At 46.9% G+C, this 20142-nt stretch overlaps 7 protein-coding genes across 7 annotated transcripts; 5 read left to right on the plus strand and 2 right to left on the minus strand.

The window, feature by feature from the left end:
• Positions 1–102: 102 nt before the first annotated feature.
• JR316_0003946 (uncharacterized protein) lies at positions 103–1593 on the plus strand (the record flags this gene model as incomplete). Its single annotated transcript, XM_047889715.1, has 1 exon — positions 103–1593. The coding sequence occupies one exon, from the start codon at positions 103–105 to the stop codon at positions 1591–1593; it is 1491 nt and encodes a 496-aa protein (XP_047752089.1).
• A 350-nt stretch (positions 1594–1943) lies between these two features.
• JR316_0003947 (Acetylesterase) lies at positions 1944–3408 on the minus strand (the record flags this gene model as incomplete). Its single annotated transcript, XM_047889716.1, has 11 exons — positions 1944–1983; positions 2042–2080; positions 2145–2494; positions 2547–2603; positions 2663–2680; positions 2729–2843; positions 2897–2967; positions 3024–3052; positions 3103–3139; positions 3194–3237; positions 3291–3408. 11 exons carry the CDS (start codon positions 3406–3408, stop codon positions 1944–1946), a joined length of 918 nt encoding a protein of 305 aa, XP_047752090.1.
• A 1161-nt stretch (positions 3409–4569) lies between these two features.
• JR316_0003948 (AP-2 complex subunit mu) lies at positions 4570–6161 on the plus strand (the record flags this gene model as incomplete). The annotated part of the gene is made up of 8 exons (XM_047889717.1): positions 4570–4685; positions 4760–4905; positions 4955–5049; positions 5101–5230; positions 5286–5523; positions 5581–5814; positions 5865–6099; positions 6156–6161. The coding sequence occupies 8 exons, from the start codon at positions 4570–4572 to the stop codon at positions 6159–6161; spliced, it is 1200 nt and encodes a 399-aa protein (XP_047752091.1).
• A 750-nt stretch (positions 6162–6911) lies between these two features.
• On the plus strand, positions 6912–10648 carry JR316_0003949 (Extragenic suppressor of kinetochore protein 1; the record flags this gene model as incomplete). Its single annotated transcript, XM_047889718.1, has 11 exons — positions 6912–6922; positions 6989–7198; positions 7314–7482; positions 7538–7672; positions 7726–8325; positions 8387–9103; positions 9160–9341; positions 9400–9847; positions 9903–10079; positions 10141–10215; positions 10277–10648. The coding sequence occupies 11 exons, from the start codon at positions 6912–6914 to the stop codon at positions 10646–10648; spliced, it is 3096 nt and encodes a 1031-aa protein (XP_047752092.1).
• A 326-nt stretch (positions 10649–10974) lies between these two features.
• Positions 10975–12235, minus strand: JR316_0003950 (Acylpyruvase FAHD1, mitochondrial; the record flags this gene model as incomplete). Its single annotated transcript, XM_047889719.1, has 7 exons — positions 10975–11133; positions 11241–11336; positions 11418–11475; positions 11562–11664; positions 11738–11815; positions 11986–12139; positions 12203–12235. The coding sequence occupies 7 exons, from the start codon at positions 12233–12235 to the stop codon at positions 10975–10977; spliced, it is 681 nt and encodes a 226-aa protein (XP_047752093.1).
• Positions 12236–14441: 2206 nt separating this feature from the next.
• On the plus strand, positions 14442–15489 carry JR316_0003951 (uncharacterized protein; the record flags this gene model as incomplete). Its single annotated transcript, XM_047889720.1, has 4 exons — positions 14442–14479; positions 14854–14909; positions 14989–15227; positions 15316–15489. 4 exons carry the CDS (start codon positions 14442–14444, stop codon positions 15487–15489), a joined length of 507 nt encoding a protein of 168 aa, XP_047752094.1.
• Positions 15490–18439: 2950 nt separating this feature from the next.
• JR316_0003952 (Sphingomyelinase) lies at positions 18440–19905 on the plus strand (the record flags this gene model as incomplete). Its single annotated transcript, XM_047889721.1, has 2 exons — positions 18440–18554; positions 18653–19905. The coding sequence occupies 2 exons, from the start codon at positions 18440–18442 to the stop codon at positions 19903–19905; spliced, it is 1368 nt and encodes a 455-aa protein (XP_047752095.1).
• Positions 19906–20142: the final 237 nt, after the last annotated feature.

Raw genomic sequence — 20142 nt, forward strand, 5'->3', positions numbered from 1 at the left:
CTTCCATGCCTTCGTGCTCTAGCTCAGACATGCTCACTTTTTCGAGATATTTGCCGGCCAATAATTTTTCAGTTCCTCTTCTATCTCCCAACCATCGAGATTATGGTCATAACTGGAAGTATTTCAAGCGAGGATTATCAAAAGTGGGAAAGTAAAACCCTACGCTTCGAGGACCGCATGAAATATGCTCTCGCGGATCCCACATTCGCATCTCTTCCCCGGGTGTGCATGTTTTCAGGTATCACAAAAACAGACCTAGAATTCATGGGCGCACAATACCCTAACGGTCCTTTGGTATACGCATCTATGCTTTCTGCTTTCAAGAAAGCATTGCTGTCCATGAAGAACCTCCGAATCGTTCGGCTCGAGGATATCGATATTGACGAGGAAGTCTTGGACGCCCTTGTTCATTTACCTCTGCTGAAAGATGTTCGACTTCAGTCTCCGGAGATAGCTTGTCGCGAATTTACTCCTCTGCTGGAAGTTGAAGAGCTTAGCGTCATGGAATGGGACCTCAGGTCACAATACACCAAACAAAAGCTAGAGCTGTTCTCCAACAAACGACTGAAAGGAATCGATATCCAGTCGTATCAATATGCTTCTCCTATTCTGGAGCACCTCATTTCTCAGGGGACAAGCGCGTGTTTGACGATTCTCAGGATAACCATCGACATTCACATCGTCCCTATTATGATGGCCTTCTTTGAGACATGTCCCCAACTACAGGATATCTATGTGACAAGCATACCGCCTACCTTTTACCCAGTGTATCCATCCCTTCCTCCGTCCGCACTGCCCAACCTTCGCAGCTATTACGGAATAGGAAGCCTCGCTGTACTACTTGTTCCCAACCGCCCTGTGAAATGCATTACAATCCAAGATAATTGGAGTAGCGGCAGTCATGACCTGGAACCCTCTTGGGTGCTATCTCAGCTCTCCAAAAGCTCAGTTGTAATTGAACACCTGTCGCTGCCTCCAATACAGCCCAGGCCCGACATCTTCCATGAAATTTTGCACACCTTCCCCAAACTGAAAAGTTTGGAGCTGCGCTTCCCTCTAGATCCAAATGCTGTACAGTCTCCACCTACAGACAATGACACGACACCCGATGACAGGTACTTCGACCTTACCACGGTGAATGAATTACCCCCAATTGAAGTTGACGAGGAAGGATGCCCTCTCGAACCTCCGACATCTATGAAGGTATGCTCCACATTACGAAGCTATCCTACCAGACTAATCTCGCTACAGGGACTCCTGGAGTGGCTATGCACCAATAAATTGCACCTATCTCCTTCAATAGCCAACTTGTCAATACTACAAAACAGTGGCCGGACTCGAGGCATCAACCAAATGTTCAAAACCTGCCTCAGTTTCCGAGAGCAATACGCTTTTGCTGGGATGCTTTCCAAGCACAATCCTACTTTGAAAAGTTTGACATATGGGAGACAACATATCCAGTGGTCATACGGCGCTGATGGCAAGTGGGTTCCTGGGGCGGAATACCAATTTTACATTAAACACAGGAATACGATTCCAACATTTAGTTCACTCCCTGTGGCCGTCATCGAGGGTGCAGCCACTACTGCATAGCTCATCCACACATACACGATGGCGATACCTTTGCTATATTATTGGCAAAATTCGTGTTTGCCAGGATGCTTTTGTCGCCACGCCATTACCCTAGCAATGGAACAGGCATTTCAAATCCACTCAACGCATTTCTCCGAAATTATGAGGAGGTGAAGGAAAACAAAATTCCAGTAACAAAATGTGGTTTGCTTTCTCGAGGCGTCTAGAATCGTTTTTGAGGAGCCTTTTTTCCGCGTCCCAATCGACAGTTCACGCAAACACGCTTTTTGCTTTGGCACTTTGTATTTTAATTCAACAGAGTGTGAATACCACAATCTTACACCAAAACTCCTATCATTTATTCTCAACCCTCAGGTGCTCAAAGTGGTGGATATTGCAAGCGCCAAAGAGCTGTAAAACCAGAGTCAGTGAGCCGTGATTTTTACACAAAGGCCATCTGGTTACATACTTGTGGACTGTAAAAAGGGGATGTAAGGAGTTCAACCAGCTAAACATTGCCAAGATGGCTAACTCAACAAAGACACTCCACGATAATGGAAAAGTCAACTCACAAGTAATTGGAAACAGGTGCACATGGAGGCGTCTGTGTAGTCTGCGACGGTGTTCCATTCTGATAAGCTTCGCAGAATCCAGTCGAGTTCACATATCCGAAAGTTTTTGCGTTGTCCAGGAGGGTGTTGAAGACGGGTTGGGTGTCGAAGACAATCGCGGTGTTGATGTCCTTGTGCTTGGCCTGGAATTTTTGTGCAGTTGTGCGGAGCTGCTGGTTGTAGTCGGCGAGGGCAGGCTTTATCGCGTTGACAGCGGTTGGACCTTGCTGCAGGATGAGAGGGGCGCGATCGGTGGGTGGAACGGTGAGGAAGAGGAAGGAGCGCGCGCCATCTGCATAGAGTTGGTCAAGCTTATGGGTCGGACGTCAATTTCATGATTTTAGGCAACATCGTTTTCCTTACCTGTGTGGTTAAGCGGTTCATGAGGACTGTATGAAATTGGGATTGAGAAACATTTGTCTAAGAGCCACACGGTTAAAAGCAGATAGTAAACCTTATTTGCTTCAAATTGGACGCACCCATGCAAAGGAATTGCCCTACACTTCCGCTTAGCATTACTCCATCTGCCATGTATAGAAACTTACAACATCGTTGATGCCAATCCAGATAGCAAAAAGCGAATTGTTGCTAGCCCATTGTGCGCCAACCGGCTTGGGTGCCAAAAATTGATGGAATTGTGCTACTTGATCCACGATTGATCTATGTGACTATGTAAGGATAATATAACCTCTACGAATTGCAAAACCACCTACAGAACAGTGGGTTCGAACGGAGTTACTAATTTCGAATCTATTGTAGCTCCTCCCGAGGCCAGGTTGAATATCTGTATTTTTGCCTTCTCAAAATTTGCGAAGTCCAAGGCGGGAAAAGTGAAAGCACCTTTGTTCCGGCAACATTATAAGTACTTCCTAGAAGTAAAATGAGATACACTGAGGGTATATACACATTGTTTGCGCACCTAAAGCCTGAACCCAATTAGGCCCATTAGAAGAAACCTTCGAATGTCACTTTAGAACTCAAGAACGGATTGTAAGAAAAATCATGCGCACAAATCCTGGAACGGGAGAGTTAACACCAGCGGATATGTTGAATCCTGGATGATGTAAGTGATAGCCAAAGTTTAGTATAGATATTATTGAAATATACCGTCTGTCGTGTAGGAGTCACCGAAAGTGAACAAGAATTTCGTGTCTTTCCATGCGAGCTTGGCACAGGTGCAAGATATTGCCAGAGATGCAACAAAAATTGAGCGAAGTCCAATCATGCCGATTGCTGAACGCTACGTCGTATAACCAGTCATGAATTGCACTTATAGCTGGCATACACCGATAAATGCCCGCCAGAGATTCTCACACGAAGTCGGGGGTCACGTCCCATGCGTATAAACAGATTGAGAAAGGTGCTTCTGAGAAGGTCTGGCGCGTGCTTCGTAAATGTCACTGGGAAGAAACGCACAAAAGCTGGTAAAATGAGTAACTGAGTCCGTTTTGTCTCCTTTTCTCGAACATAGAGAAAGCTTGACGGCGCGTTTTTAAAAAAGATATGCTGAAGACGGCCCGGATAACTTTATAGTGTGGGGTAAGATGACCATGACAGGATTCGATTTGAAGAGGCGATGTCCACAGGTCATACTAATCGTAGGACTGTAAGAAGTATATGAACTCACGCAAATTCCAGAGATCGAGGACAGGGGCATCGTTCATTATGCCACGAGTTGGCACGATATCATTTGTCTCTTGAAACATGAGGTGGACCGCCCAAGAATTGCTCCTCGTTTGAACCAGTGCGAACTTGAATTCAACTCAAAGGCTGTATTAATAAAGAAGTTTAGAGCCGAGAGAAGACAAACCAAGCGTAAGATTCAGAAAGTTCAACTAGTTCGACCAGTTGAAAGCCAAAATATACAATATGAAGTCAAAAACCATAGAATTCTGTTGCACTTGATGTAGCTTCAACATTCACTAGACTCCCATTGTATCATGCTCCTTAGCCGAGCACAGTCCATACCCGTAACGAGATGCATGATTTTTAGTCTTCGAGTGCGTTTGAAGACAAATGAGATTTGGCAGTAGCTTGGACATGGCAGTCGGGAAAGAAAGGAGTGATGCGCCAAGAAGGTTAGGGTTAGCCAAGTACGCCAACACTGGACCCTGTCATACAAGTCGGCCAATCCCTGTTGAGTTTAACTGTCAAGATGATATCCGTAAGTACCTATTGCATTCATCTCTACTGGCGTGCTCACCCAAGATTTTCTTGTCTTAGGCGTTCTTTATCTTCAACCAAAAAGGAGAGGTCAGTCTATGCATTTTACTGTGCGAAAGGGCCGTGTCTGACAAAGAGTGGAAATATAGGTTCTAATATCGAGGCTCTATCGCACTGATTTCAAGTGTGGTTTTTTACCTTGTCGACGTGATATCCAGAGCTCATGCTCAGCCTATACTCCACAGACGATCAATTGCCGACGTATTCAGGATACAAGTCGTATCGAACAGCGACGTCCGGTCGCCTATCATCACATTGGGGTCTACCAGCTTCTTCCACGTCAGGATAAACAATTTGTATGTAGTCGCCGTAACAAAGTAAGTAAATCGTTTATCACTGGACTTGGTTAGAAGCTTACAAGACTCCAGGACAAATGCAAATGCCGCTCTCGTGTTCGAATATTGCTACCGGTTCATCAACATCTGCAAGTCATATTTTGGAAAGATCGACGAAGAGGCAGTGAAAAATAACTTTGTGGTCATATATGAGTTAATTGATGGTGAGTGCCATGCCATTTAAGTTGTAAACATCCTTTCACCGGCTGCTAGAGATCAATGACTTCGGTTACCCCCAAAACAGCGAGATCGACACCCTAAAGTCCTACATCACGACTGAGAGTATAGTGTCATCATCCATAGCAGCGGTAAGTAACATTATTTTACGGAATGTGAATTAGATTAAGCTGTCTTTACAGGAAGAATCGTCGAAGATTACATCTCAAGCTACAGGCGCAACCAGCTGGCGACGTGCAGATGTCAAATATAAGAAAAATGAGGCATTTGTTGACGTGATAGAGACGGTCAACTTGAGCATGAGTGCCAAAGGTAAATATTCTATACTTACATCTGCTTCAAAAACGATAACTTAATGTTTTATCAGGTAATCTCTTACGCGCAGACGTGGATGGCCACATCCAAATGCGGGCATACTTGTCCGGTACTCCAGAATGTAAATTTGGCCTTAACGACAAGCTTGTCATCGACAAAAACGAAAAGGGTATTAGCGATGCAGTCGAGCTCGACGATTGCCGATTCCATCAGTGTGTTCGATTAAACGATTTCGATGCTACGCGGACGATCAGCTTTATCCCTCCAGATGGCGAATTCGAGCTTATGCGGTGAGATCTTACAGCTTACAGGTAACCGTTCAGGATTGCTTACTTTCTTTTTGCCAGATATCGCTCGACGTCGAACGTTAAACTACCGCTCCGAATCATACCTTCCGTTACAGAAGTGGGAACGACACAAGTCCAATACACCATCACTGTCAAAACCAATTTCAACAACAAATTATCCGCTACTAACATTGTCCTACGGATACCAACACCTCTAAATACGACTACTGCGGAGTGTAAAGTTGCCACGGGCAAGGCAAAATATGTTCCAGCTGAGAATGTGATTGTCTGGAAGTAAGAACAAGGTCATCCGGAGACATACGGTGTTACTGACTTTCTGTTAGGATTGCACGGTTACAGGGTGGGCAGGAGTGCTCGCTGACGGCTTCAGCTGCCCTTACTATCACAACAACCCGTCAAGTTTGGGCGAGGCCACCCATTGAAGTCGATTTCCAAGTGCTTATGTTCACCGCCTCCGGGTTGATTGTTCGTTTTCTCAAAGTTTTTGAAAAGAGCAACTACAACAGCGTAAAGTGGGTTCGGTATCTGACCAAAGCTGAAGGCTCCTATCAAATCAGGGTAAGCTTGGGTACTTTATCTATTCTGTATTCTTGTAATAGCTAACTTTTCAATAGTTCTGATACGCTTTGCGTGCCCACCCCCCTGGAACACTGGCTAGTTTCCGTGGATGCTCTTTTTTCTTTTGTTGATCACATCTAGCTTGTATCTTAATATATACCCACAATATAGCGACGTCGTCCATTAATTCGCCAAATTCTACTGCGCTGGGTCTCAAAGTGAAGGCAATCATTCGGCTTGACGGAAATTAGTTCATATGACTCTGGAGGTTTGATGCACCTATTTCTATACTTTCTCCCACCTTGTCGATTAATCTTCCAACGATCATGCATGTCTGAGCGTATGCGATGATCATCCCAACTTCCTTTGATATTTCAAAGGGGAGAAGCGTGGAACTAGGAAAGCTTGGCTTCATTTTATCGCCTATCGATAGTTAAATATCTAAAAAGATGTAGCTACAATGTTGAAAGCACTTCGTAGAAGTGCTCGAAATGTAATAGATGACATGTATGATTCATAAGAACAAGTCTACGCGGCACCAATAGCAAACACTTAATCTCATCTCAATCAAACCAAATTCTGCTACCACATATTCACAGTCATAACTTCGTTAGTCTTCTTGCGCTGGTGAACTATAAAACATTTATAGCACGGCGGACAGGATTCTTGAATTATCGGCATACGTTGCAGCGGAAGCAGAGAAAATTCCAAGTCCGAGGGTGAACGAACCGTGATCACTTTACCGCTCTCCTTCTTGCTTTGCTACAACACCCTCGGTGACCAGCACCAACGCAGGGACCCACCGAGACCTCATGTTTTGGAGGTAGTCTGTAACCAGCCTCCACGGAACGTTTCTAACACCCAGTTTCGTGCGGTACTTTTGCTATAGATTCGGATTCCATAATGCATCGGCAATCGACAGTTTGCTTGATAAGGAGGACGTCGTGCTCGAAGCCATTTTAGACGAAGATGACCTTTTGCAGGAGTGCAAAGGCCAGAATACAAGACTCCTCAGTTACTTCGAGCGGGTGGATGTCCTTCAGAAGTTGTTGGGATATGTAACAGGGCAGATTGAGACTGAGGAGAAGGGCCGTTTCAAGTGAGCCCTTTTTCGCACACCTCACAGGTTCTGTTGAAGCCCCTCTTCCTTGGCTCTACTTACGTTCTGTTCCGCTGGAAAGATACCCATATATTGCAACAGAGGTTTTGTGCAGTGAAATATGGTCTATTGTAGAGACATGCATCGGCGAGCAGAACCAGCTTCTGGTGCCCTTCTGGGAGACAGTCCTTGATAGATCTCCGGATGACATGAAGACGCAGATGATCATGGCTTCTCACTTTGCCAAAGTGAACTCTGTCTTCATGACGAAAAAACCTGTCGAGGTGAGTATTGTGCCGCCTCCTTTCCATTCATCGAACGCTATAATGTTGGTTCAAGATGCTCGCATTTATTCAATCCCAACCCAACATTGTGGAACGCTTGATTCGACACATAGAAACGCCTTCTTTTGTAGATCTCATTGGTCGCATTATACAGCTGGATGAGGTGATTCCGAATAGTAACGTACTTGAGGTGTGTATTGCTTCCTATCTTCTGTTTTGCCAGATTGAATAATGTCGACGCAGTGGTTATCGTCCGAAAATCTCATGGGCCGTCTCATCGAACTCCTCTCACCCTACCATACACCTTCTGTGCATACCGTGGTAGCCGATCTCGTCAAAAACATAATATCAATGGCTACACCTTCACCAGGTGCAGTTCTCACTGAGGGGCTCCAAAATGGACCAGCTTCCAATCGATTTGCTCGAGAGCTCGCAGGGAGAGAAAACATGAAAAAGTTGGCCGATTACATGCTCAACGATTTTTCTTCTGACAGTTGCAATACGCCACCAGAACATGACAGTCAGGATGAGGGTACCCTTCTTTCGCCCACGTTTGAATCTTCGACCTCATCCGTGGTACAATCTATCGCGGTCATCATTGAGCTAATACGTAAAAACAATTCGGATTACTTTGAACCGTATCTCTTCCACGCCTTGCGGAATCGTCTCATCCATGCTCAACAGCAATCACACCTTGCAGGCGAGGACCTCCGCGCATCTCTGGAGCAAGTTTTGCAGGAAATGGTACACAGGATGGGAGTTGTACACCTGGGTCCTATGTTGGAAGTACTGTCTTCACGACTTCACGAATTCCAAAAATACCTCAAATCACCTCGTTCATTGGTACGTAACAGTCTACTCGTATGCGTTTTTATAAGTATTTATCACCATTTTTTCATTAAAGCAAGGGCCAATATCAACTACTATTGGTAGAATGACCCCCTTTACACTCGAACGATATCGCATTGTCGAACTATATGCCGAGCTTCTACACTGCTCTAACATGTCACTCCTGAACCGCTCTGCTTTGTTTTCCCGAGTGTATGATTCTGAAGGCCGGCTACAAGGAGGTTTAGCAGGGTTAGAAGAGCTCGCCCAAGTTATTGCGCTCAACAGTGGCAATGACCGTGAAAGCGATGAGATGGATGAATCGCCCGACGAGCCGACTCCATCTCTAGCCTTCCCTGTCCGCCATCCGTCAGGAGACTCACCCTCGCTCGACTCTGACGACGATATGACAGGTTCAGATGACGAACCTGGAAGCTCAGACGACGAGGCGATGGAGGAAATTGCAATGTACGACGAGCCGCTTTCACCTATACCCTTTGCCCAACCGTTACCTTCTTCCTCGACTATGGCGGTGGCATCTTCACCTGAAGCGCTTTCACTGTCGAGTAGTCCGCAGACAGATTCCAAGGCCTCGTTGAATGTCCCAAATCCCGGGTCAAGTCCAGAATCTGATGGGCCAGGTATGAGCGGTAGATCGTCAGGTCGGGGATCAAGACGAAGCTCGCGTTCGCGGAGAAGACATACGATGGAGCAATCTACAGAGACATTACTACCTGTTGGCGAACAACTAAAACGTCGATGGCTAGATCAAAATATTCTGGGTACTATGATAGTGAGGATATATTCTTAATTTTGGTATGGTATCCCGAACCAATATTTGTTTTCTAGGATATGTTTTTCGAATTCCCCTGGAACAATTTTCTTCACAGCACGGTCTATGATGTTGTACATCAGGTTATGACAGGGGGTTCTGAAGGAGGCTATAATAGGGAACTCATTATTTCTCTTTTCCGCGATGCAAAAATACTCCACCGTATTATAGAGGGCCAAGCACTGAATGATTTGGAAAGGTAAATTTCCTAATTTCTATTACTTCTCTCATATTCAATTTCTCTATTTCATTTCAAGCGCGAAACCAAAAGGAGTGCGATTAGGTTATATGGGCCACCTTATGCTCATTTCAGAAGATGTCATCACAGCAATGGCCAGGTTCCCTCCCGACCTTCGACTTATCATCATCCAATACGCACCTGAGCCAGAATGGGACAATTATGTCACCGGGAGGTACAACGAGACAAAGCAGGAGGAGAACAGGCGTCTAGGCGGCGGCAAGCCCGTGGTCAACTCTGCTGCGGCACGAAATATGGCCCAGTGGAAAGTCGATGAGAACGAACTTGCTGGGGAGACGGATGTGAAAGGTGTAGATGATGGGCAACCCAAGGGCGAGTTCAGACGTGCAGCGAGCGTTGGGCCGTCGGGTGTCACGCAGACGGCTGACTTTGGGCCAGCACCTGTCGACGAAGATGAAGATGAGGATGAGGATGAAGATAATATATCTTCTACTCGAGCGCCTCATGTACGCCTAATTTTAATTCGTCATTGTTTGATGTTGATTTTCATTTTGTTTCCAGTTTGCCAGATATCTCGCCCAGGAGATGGGTAATTCAGATCAATTTGGGTCCTCATCCGACGAAGATGATGAAGATGAAGGGTGGTTAACACAATCAACTTTCGGCTTGAATCCTGCTCCTGTGGCAACAAGACCATTCAGCGAACCAAGAAGACCTCTGAGTAGTAATGGGTTTGGAGTAAGTGGTATATTTGGTTATAACTCAATAACATTGATGCTTATGATCTTTGTTTTCCAAGGATGCCTTTGACCCTAACAGTACTCCATCAACACGTACTGCAATGACAGAGGATCCATTCAGCTCCCAAGACGACGTTAGCCCCCATTTTCTCTCATTAAAATTAACTTACATGACCACTAATATTGTTTACATAGGACGACGGATTTGGCCCCTTCTCGGACACAGCCGCCGCGAGCGGCGACGGATTTACATTCAGTTCCTCCTTTTCCGACGAAGATTCGTCTTTTGAATCCTTCGGTGACTTTGGCGACTTCCAGAGTGCAGAGACGGAGACTCTTGATGAGGGCGAGTCCACGACTCCTACAACGACAACGGGGAGCTGGACATTTGCGCCAGGGCATGAGTTTGGCGTGGGGTTAGAAGAGGTGTCCAATCATGAACAGGGGAAGGGGAAGGATAAAGCGAAAGAGAAAGGTACAGGGATAGGGACTGAAGGATCCTCGAGTTCGACAGCGACGTTATCGTCCTTGTCATCTACAACAACAGCAAAGGACACTTCAAACTGAGAACATGAGGTGGTCAAATTCTTGAATGCGGATTTATTGCAGTCTCATTCTCTCTCTTGCAGTCTTCCTTTCTCCCTTTTTTTGCCCTTTCTATTTAGCAATTTTCTTTTTGTAGTTACAATCTTCACATTTACGTACTTATGCGCCACAGTTGTCTGTTTTCTGGCCCTAAGATAATAACACGCAGGCGAACTGTCAATGACTTGCAACACTATAGCCACGAGAATATAAGGACATTCGGATGGGGTCGAGCAAGTCATGTTTTTTCCTTTGGAAATCTTCATTGGTATAGATACAGGTACCACGGGGGTATGAAATGCGCAATTTTACTCTTGGAATTGATATCCGCCCTCGCGCTGGACTGCATCAAAGTCAAGCTCGAGCAGCGCGCGCCCGTCTGCTTCCGTCAGCGCACACTCGACCTTGTCGCCTGGGTTCACAGGGCCAACGCCGGATGGCGTGCCTGTCAAGATGAGGTCGCCTTCCTGTAAATACAAATACAATCATGCACCAAGAGATCAACGGGTAACGACCGTCCGTCAGTTTATGCTAACAGGTCATAGTTGGGGAAAGGGAGAGGAAAGAAACTTGCCTCGAGGGTCATGATGGACGAGACGTGCTCGATGAGCCGAGGGATGCGGAAGATCATGTCGGCGGTCGTTCCGTCCTGCTTCGTTTCGCCGTTAATCTTCAACAAAGGATGTATATCATCAGAATCAGAACTCCCCTATCTTGGATTTGGGCGGAAATTGGATGTATGTAAACATACCTTGAGAGACACACGGAGGTCATGCGCATCTTTAACAGTCTCTTTCGGGAGGAATGAGCTGTATGTTTTTAGTTAGATTTGAATACTTGAGGTGACAAAGAAATGTATGGGGTGTCAGAGCGAAATTAAATGAAACAGACGCACCCTATGGGCGTGAACCCGTCGAATCCTTTCGCAGCAGACCACGGGAGTCCGGCTTTGCGCACCTTGTCCTGCAAGTTGCGGGCAGTCATGTCCACAGCAAGTGCTGCATTTCATCAAACGAAAGATGAAGATAGTTTAGTGGAACTGTGGGACCAAGAAGTGAACCAAGAACGCACTGTATCCTGCGATATGCGACTCCGCATTGGCCTGGGTAATGTCCCTGCCTCCTTTTCCAATGACAACTCCAAGTTCGACTAGAATTCACAAAAGCACACCGGTCAATTCAATAAGTTAGAAGAAGATGCTTCCGGGGAATTCACAGACGCCGCCAACAACGGATACCGCAGAGTCTGTTTCTCCACAGAGGCATTCGTCCAACCTGATTGGCAGGTAAATGAATCGATAACTGATTGAGATGACATACCTTCATGATGTGCCAGAATGCCTCGCGGGATTTCGAGTTTACCTCCAGATGGGAGGAAACTTGATGTAGGCTTTAGGAAGAAGAATGGCTCCTTCGGAACTGCGTTGTTCAGCTCTTTTGCGTGAGCTGCATAGTTCCTGCCAATGGCTACTATCTGTAGGTTGGTAGGTGCATCAAAAGGGGTGCATATCCAATAATTCAAACACTTGTGTCGTACTTTCTTTCCAGTACGAGCGAATGAGGCAGCCATTTGTACTATTAGTTCGTGTTCAGGTTAGAGATGAAGTTCCAGTGTAGTTTGTGTACAAGTCGACGCGTTCTTATAAGCAAATTGATATCGCCAATGTCCCTTGAGCGCTCAAAGACGCCTGTATGAGGATTTAAGGCGAGTGTTTAGGACAACCTCAACAACTCTCGCGCTCATGCGAATTGGCGAACGCGCCGGGCCGAATAACTCCGGCCGGTTTATAACGTGCACGCGTCCCGGAGCCAAGCTGCTCTGAGGCGCGACGATTGGGCAGACGCGCTTTTGAGTGCTACCGCGTAGCACGAAGATGAGAAATAGTTGGCATAGTATAACACGAACGAGCGCACGCGCATTTTGGGTAGAAACTTACGTTGGAGACGAGTTCAGGTTATTTCCATGCGTTTGGCGGCAGTCCGTAGTTCAGATTCCTGGATCAATTGTCTAACTTGTGAAAAATGGGACTACTATTCGAGGATATGTCAAACAAGTCAATGTGTGAATCGATAACTGACTCAGAACTGGATAAAACTCTACCCGCGACACTCGGATGGCAAATTAGAACTCTTCGGATAAGCGTGTTATATTCCTTATTTGCAGTCAACTTCTTCAAACGTTCTTCAACAAGACACTCACAAATAGAAATGGTGGCGTCGGGCTGTGTATCTTCAGGAAGAGAATCGAATATATTTTGAGGTCAACGCTCACACCTGACAGACGGGGTTCTTCTGGTTGCTATTGATGAATAGGGACAATATGAAAGGGTAAGTTCCTGGCTAGCTAATTGCCGTTCGGCGAGCACGATATGTGTTTTATCTGACGTAGAGCTTTATTGACTTGTCATTCGAGAAAAACATTGTGGGCTATTCCAGGCGCTGAAGAGTTCTGCGTTATCTCTTCGCCGGAGCATCTCGAGACCAAGTAGTATGTACTAGCAGTAGCGTTGGTTGTTTACAGAGACCTGTGTCATCTTTAGATCGTTTTTCCAGTGGCTGCCGAATTCTTTCTTTCTTTGTTTCTGAATAAAACGATTTAGAGCGACAAGATAAGGTTCTACCCTACAGGAAAGATGTTTCCTAATAGAACGTCTCGAACATTACCGTGTTTCTTTCCCGAAATGTTGTAGGCCATGAATGAATCATCAGCTTTGTGGATTAAAATCTAAGAGCATTTACAAGTTGGCGACAGCGCTGCTTGAAATCAAAAGATTGTCGGAGCAATAATGTCACTTTCGGCAGCTTAGTCATCGCATATATCGCTTCATCCTCAACCACAACATCGGACTTCGTCGCTGCTTTTTGCCGTAAAATGGTCGTTTCGAGTCTGGCATCATTGTGGGTGACGGAAAGGTCATCGAGACCTCTGTACATCACAACAAACAGTGGCGGACGGCAAGCCTACGGAACACCCGGCTTTGGACGACGTGCATCCATTAGCATGAGAGCACCCAAGCCGTCTTGGCACTGCTGCCCGGGAAGCCTCTTTTGAAGGCCACAGTCCGTGCCCAATCCTCGTGGATGACAAGAGTACTCCAGCGTCGGACGCAAGAAACAAGACACAGTCGAGATGGACACCACCTCCAGAGCTCCACCACTTGGCGACGAAGCCAGGTATCTCATCAGTTCTTTGGCACACTTATCAGGAGTATGCAAGTCTCAATATGATTAATGTAGAAAGAAGAGCTTGTCATACAAACTATGACAAGCCATTCCGTTATCCATCGTGGACGCTACTTTAGACCTCGTTTCTTCTGTCAAAGGTTAGCGTCAGACCACCATTATTTGCGTTGGGAATCACACAAAGATATAAAAAAAGCTTGTAAGTACTTCGGACTTGGCCAAACAAAAAAGTCTTACACTCGTAAAATTAAGTTACTCATGGCTTGGCAATGACACAGGCATCCGTTTTCCTTGGTTTACTCGGCCTTGTGCGCTTGAGTTCAGCTTGGGATGCCTTATGCTTGGGGCCATATCACTTATAAAAAGGCAACCCTGCGGAGGGCGGAGACCTTTTCGCAGCTACTATCATCGCGAAGACTACGACGACGCCAACGGCCTCCTTCAACCACCCACAAGTCCCTACCATCCAACCGCGATAATCACTTATTCCCGTCAATCTACCCCTTGCCGTGGAGTAGTACGGCTGACTTTGGATTGATTATTCCCCGAACTCCCGGCTGTCTCCCCGTTTTACCGTCCGTACAATCACCGAGATGCCAAACATCACAGACAGCACGCTGGAAGAACCAGGGTAAGCAGTTCTCGCCTTTTTTGGACATTCTCCTCTGTGAGATTCGGCTGGGGACTTTAGGGAGGCATGTGCAGGCTCCTCACACCCTACGCGCTGCCGTACATGTGCCGTCCCACCCCTCTTACAATTCTTCTTCCCCACGGAAAGCTGTTCAGAGCCATTTCGTCCGATCATCAGGATTCCATAAGCTATTTCAATTGCTACCCGTTTCGGTGCTTGGAACTGGCCCATACACATACACACACGTCCCATCTTACTTATTGGGTCCTTGTCTTCGCATTCTTATCGTCTTACATTCCATCCTTCCCTCCTCTCTCGTGCTTTCTATTCGCAACACTCTAAACGTCTGAAACTTACTTCAATATGGTTCTCAGTCCCAGATCAGGACATTTGGGCGTGGCATGGGAAGTCGGTGTTGTTTCCACCTTCAGTGAGTACAAACTTTTCCAGCTTGTACAAATTGCATCATTACTAACGTCGAGACACCTCTACTTGTTCACGCTTTCTAGTCGTCGTTATCGTCGCAGTCATTGGAGTAGCGATCTTTCAAATCCGAAGAAGACAACGAAGACGACAGGCAGTTGAAAATGACAACGCAACTCGCACCAGTAGTAAACGCAAAGGGAAGAAGTCATCGAGTATGCAGGTTGAGGTCAAAGACTTGGAGACGGGCCAGTGCGAGATTGTAACAGAAAATGTGGATAGTGACGAGGATGTTGAGACAGGAGACGAGGAACAGGCGCCCAGGGTGAGTTTTTTGCGATTTTGTAGATGATGTCTCGTGTCTCACCGTTACATCCTCCTCATTTCTCCACCCACCTCGTCCTCATCTTCAGAAATCGAAGAAAACAAGATCATCACGGCCACATACAAGTTCCCGGTCAAAGACAAAACCTAGTCGGCCGAAAAAGCCCTCGTCGCTGAAAAAAGCAGCTGATTCCTCCACTGAAGAGTACTACTTCGAGCATCCATCACAAAAACCTCCGAAGTATTATTGGGACCAGCGGTAGTCTGAAGTCATCGGTTCTGGTTTATTTCGTGTTTCTGGGGAGTCTGCGCTGCAGCTCTATCTTTCTTCTCTAGGGTTCTTTTGTCGGTTTATTTTGGTGCGTTGCTTTTTTCTGTTTGCGCTCTCTTCTATCTATCTTTGCATGGTCGCTAATATCTAAATGGGCTGCTTCTAGGAGTTCTTTTTTTTGTTTTGTATCATTGTACCAACACCATTATTACCCAAGTGTACCATAACTATTTTTACAGGCATTTCACCGTCTCGTCGTATCATATTCCTGATAATACACATGAAGGATTTCGAAACCCGAAACTGTTTCTACCACTCTAACTACGAACTCGCCTCCCTTCGTTTTGTCGACCCGGAGCTCCCACTGCTCCGCCGACAAGTACATTATAAATTCTTGTATCGCATCTCCAATCCCAAGCTATTCTGCTCCCGTTTGGTAACGACCTGTGACGGCAGGTGAGCCACTGGCCTTGTAAGCAACTCTGCCAAGCCTCTCCGATGCCCAGTCCTTCCCAGCTCCACTACTGTTGCAAGGTCAAGCATCTCAAGAAGTCGAAGCTGCTACGCAGCAAGCGGGCATGTGTTGCAGCAGGTTGCAGCATACGTACACACAAGCCCGACTCATTGTCAATTCAAGACAGAATGTAATGGACATTCTCGAGTCAATAGAATTCAATTATCCGAACCTAAAATACAAATGTCAATTCCACAATCGGATTGTACTTCCGATCCTCCCATCCTTTTTCCCTCTTAACAGGAAGGAGAATCTGGAGGAGAATGAACTCCACTTCTCTATGTATAACGAATTCGTCTAGTAATCCTATCATTCGCCAAGACTTAGAGGTATGTGATGGATGTGATTCATTTTGAACGCGTGAATGAATGCACCGCACCGTCAGCAACGGCTTCGACGTGTCGCAGAATGAGAAACGGCACAACTTCAAACCAGTCGAAACTTTATTGAATGACATCAACGTCACAACTCGCCTTATCTCTTCAGGGACATGAAGCCACGTCTGTATGTCACATCAGGCATCAGGAACGGCTAGAACCAGCAGAATCGGCAGAGGAGCGGCATCGATGGTTTCGGGATTTTTATTGACGGAGTACGTACACTTTGATGTGCCGAGAACGGCATTACATAAGGTCGGTCCAGGCTTGACTCTCACACCTGTCTTTTTTTTTGCGGTTGTCGAGTTTCCTCTTCAAACAGCCAAGGGCGACTCACCGGCGGTACTTGGAAAAAAAGAAGGCTCCTTTGGGTTTGTGCTATAAGGAATTACTGTGTACAAGAAACTACAAGGGCTGCCGTCTGGACAATCCCAGCTACGCTGATGGCTTGGAACAACCGATGACGCCGTCCAAGAAATGCGCTTTGAAGACAAACATCGTTCCTGCGGTCTTTGGAAAAATCAAGGAGTCAAGAAGCAAAAGCTATCTGTTACAAAAGGACAAGAGCCGCTGAGAAGCACAAGCCCATCCATTCATCGTGGAAGTGCGTTGGGAGCTCACAGCGGCACTTGTAGTATCCTGGCCCCACGACTAATAGGCCCAGAAGGTTTTTTCGGGCTTGCAAGCTTTACAATTGCAGGCTACTTTGGGTTGCTTGCTATGTTTGTTGCGTTTGCTCACATGGCAACTGCTTGCTTGGGGTTCTTCGTTCTATTTTCTTGCTTGGGCTAAGGAAGGCTTAAGTGGTGCAGACAAGAAGACCACAGCCATCGCAGTGACATGATGCCGTATTTCACTAATGACGACCTTGTCCCGCGCTGCGATGGATGTGGTTTAGCGCTGTTCTTTTTTCTCTTTTCAGCTGCTTCTTTGCGTGTTAATCTTCTTTTTTTTCTCTCAGGTGGCTCGCGGGATGTGCGCGTTCCGTCATATTTTTTAGTTCTTCGAATAACAATTCCCATGACGGTCCTTTCTCATCTATCACCTTATCATACTATGGAAGATCACTACCTCGATGAAGCTTTCAAGTAGAGTTCTCAATGTCTATTTCTCTTTAATTTTTCGGTTCAGTTTTTGCCGAGATGATTCTCGTTCCCATTCATTTCAAAAAAATCTCGCATCTACCAGCGCATTGGTGGCGTCAAGCTCAGAAATTCGCCGTGGATGATAATGAAGACGAGATGGTGGAGCCTCGATCATTCTTTCATCCTTTAATTTCATTCACATTGACTGTCGTCCCTCCGCAGTCAAAGGCCGCAAGAGCCGATCAAACAACTAGTTTTTCTCCGAGCTTGTAGCGGCTGGGACAGCTGGTCAAGTGCTCCTGCTCTCGCTTCAAAGTGCACTGTCTCCGCTTTCGCGCAGTCCCTAATGCTCAATGATAATCCGTACTCTCAGTTGTCTTGTCACTGAAGGAACGCTCCCAGGCCGATGTCCATGAACTGGTAAGATGTACTCGTGGCGAATACGAGACTGCTTTTGCTAACCTAGTTCCCATAATTTGAAGGGATTCTTCACGTTCTTTGCTCTTGATGAAAAACAGACATGATATTTAGGGGCCTCCAGTGCGTCTTATTATTAATGACCGCTTTCATCTTGGATAAATTATAGAAGACAGAAGCCCGTTAATACATCAGCAAATAAGCATGTCTGATTTACAGGTACAATCTGACATTGCTTCAAAGTTAACTGCATGCAATTGGCGTATGATTATCGGAAAGGAGGAGCACAATGTGAATGCGAAGGGGGCGCATATACCCAATGAATTACGAGTCCGTGGCACATTGGAGCACGTTGGTAACCAAAGGATTTCATGGAATTGAAGCGCGTGCGCAACAGCGACCCAATAAATTGCGAGAACTACCGTCGCCATGCGCCTCCCTGAGGACCCGTTCGAACGTCGGTAAACTGGATGTTTTAAAGGATTCCTTGATTTAAAGAGAATGTAGGCTTGATACCCCTTTTTTTCCTCATCGTGTCTCCACCTCAGGATGTTGCGCCTCGGTTTCGTCTTGATTGCGGTCCAAGCTGCCCTGGGACTCGGAGTTGGGGCACAAATAGTTGGAAACCTGACGCTTTTGTCGTATAACGTTGCGGGACTCCCAGGTACGCCGCATCCTCCAGTCTAGTACCGAAACGGACGTGGTTTTTCTCAAGACATCTCCATCTTTTCCCTCGTTCACCCCCTAATCGAATCGGAGCAGAACTTCTATCCTCCGGAAACCCAGCTGTCAACACACCGTTAATTTCCCCGCGTCTGAAGTCATATAACATCATCAACGTACAGGAAGACTTCAACTACCACGCGGCACTGTATGCTTCTGACAACCACGCGTTCCGCACCCCGACCTCCGGAGGCGCGGGTATTGGGTCGGGGCTGAACACCCTCTCCGACTTCCCGTACATTGACTTCGAGCGCGTCAAGTGGTCAGACTGCAACCTTAGCGGCGGGGACTGTATCACCCCAAAGGGATTCACATTTGCGCGTGTACGTGTAGCGGACGGCGCGTGGATTGACGTGTACAACATGCACACCGACGCGGGGTCCGAGAGCGGTGACATTGCAGCGCGCGCGAAGAACTTTGCGCAGGTAACAGCGTATATTGCGACATGGTCGGCGGGCATGCCTGTGGTCGTCATGGGTGACACGAACGCGCGGTATACGCGCCCGGGCGACGGCGAGACGCTCCGCTCCTTTTTGGCCAGCACCGGTGCGGTAGATCTCTGGGTCTCGAAGGTCCGCGGCGGAAACCCACCTGCTGTTGGAACAGACGCGCTAGTATGTCCATTCCCGTTTGCGGTGGGCACGAAGCAGGAGGTTTTGGACGCGTGCGAGACGGTGGATAAGATTTTTGTGAGGCCGAGTGCAGCACTGACTTTCCCGGCGGCGACGTTTGCAAATGCGCACGACGTCTTTGTCGATGGAAAGGGTGCGCCGTTGAGCGACCATTATCCCATGTCGGGCACAGTAGCATGGAAGCTCTCGTCTTCTATCCGTCTGGGCGATACGATTGGTGGTCCACACGGCACGGCGTTCAACGATATCCCATCGCTACTGAGCGGCGCCATCCCTAAGCTCACGTCCATCACTATCCGTGGGGCGAACAGAGTCGACGGGCTCGCTTACAGCGTGAAGTATCCCTCTGGATCTAGCTCAACCGCGTCGCATGGTGGTACTGGTGGCACTGCCAACACTCTGTCGCTCCCCTCAGGGGAGCGAGTAGTGAAAGTGAAAGCATGCAGCGGAAAGTATAATAACACCACCAGGATTTTCTACCTCGAGTTGACGACGAACACGGGCCGGACGATCTCAGCGGGCAAGACGACGAGTGATTGTTTGACGACGACTGTGCCGGTCGATGCAGGATCGCCAGGGTCTTGGGGGCTCGTTGCGTTCTGGGGTAGAGATGGAAATGAGGTGGACCGGATCGCGCCTATCTGGGGAGCCGCATACTGATAACTGTGTGATTACTATACCATCCTGATACCCATGGTCACATTTGTTTTCTTCCTGCAGCAGCGCAATTGGGCCGAATAGGAAGCCTCCAGAGGCCCGAATGACATAATGGTAACAAAAAAGTGCATTGAATATGCGTAAACTATATATTAAAGGGGTATATATAACCTATATCACCTAAAGTAAGAAGGATCGTAACAAGTGAGATGTCTAATAATAATACACTCTTGAAAAACC

The sequence above is a fragment of the Psilocybe cubensis genome, chromosome 3 (assembly GCF_017499595.1).
Source record: "Psilocybe cubensis strain MGC-MH-2018 chromosome 3, whole genome shotgun sequence".
NCBI classification, from domain to species: domain Eukaryota; kingdom Fungi; phylum Basidiomycota; class Agaricomycetes; order Agaricales; family Agrocybaceae; genus Psilocybe; species Psilocybe cubensis.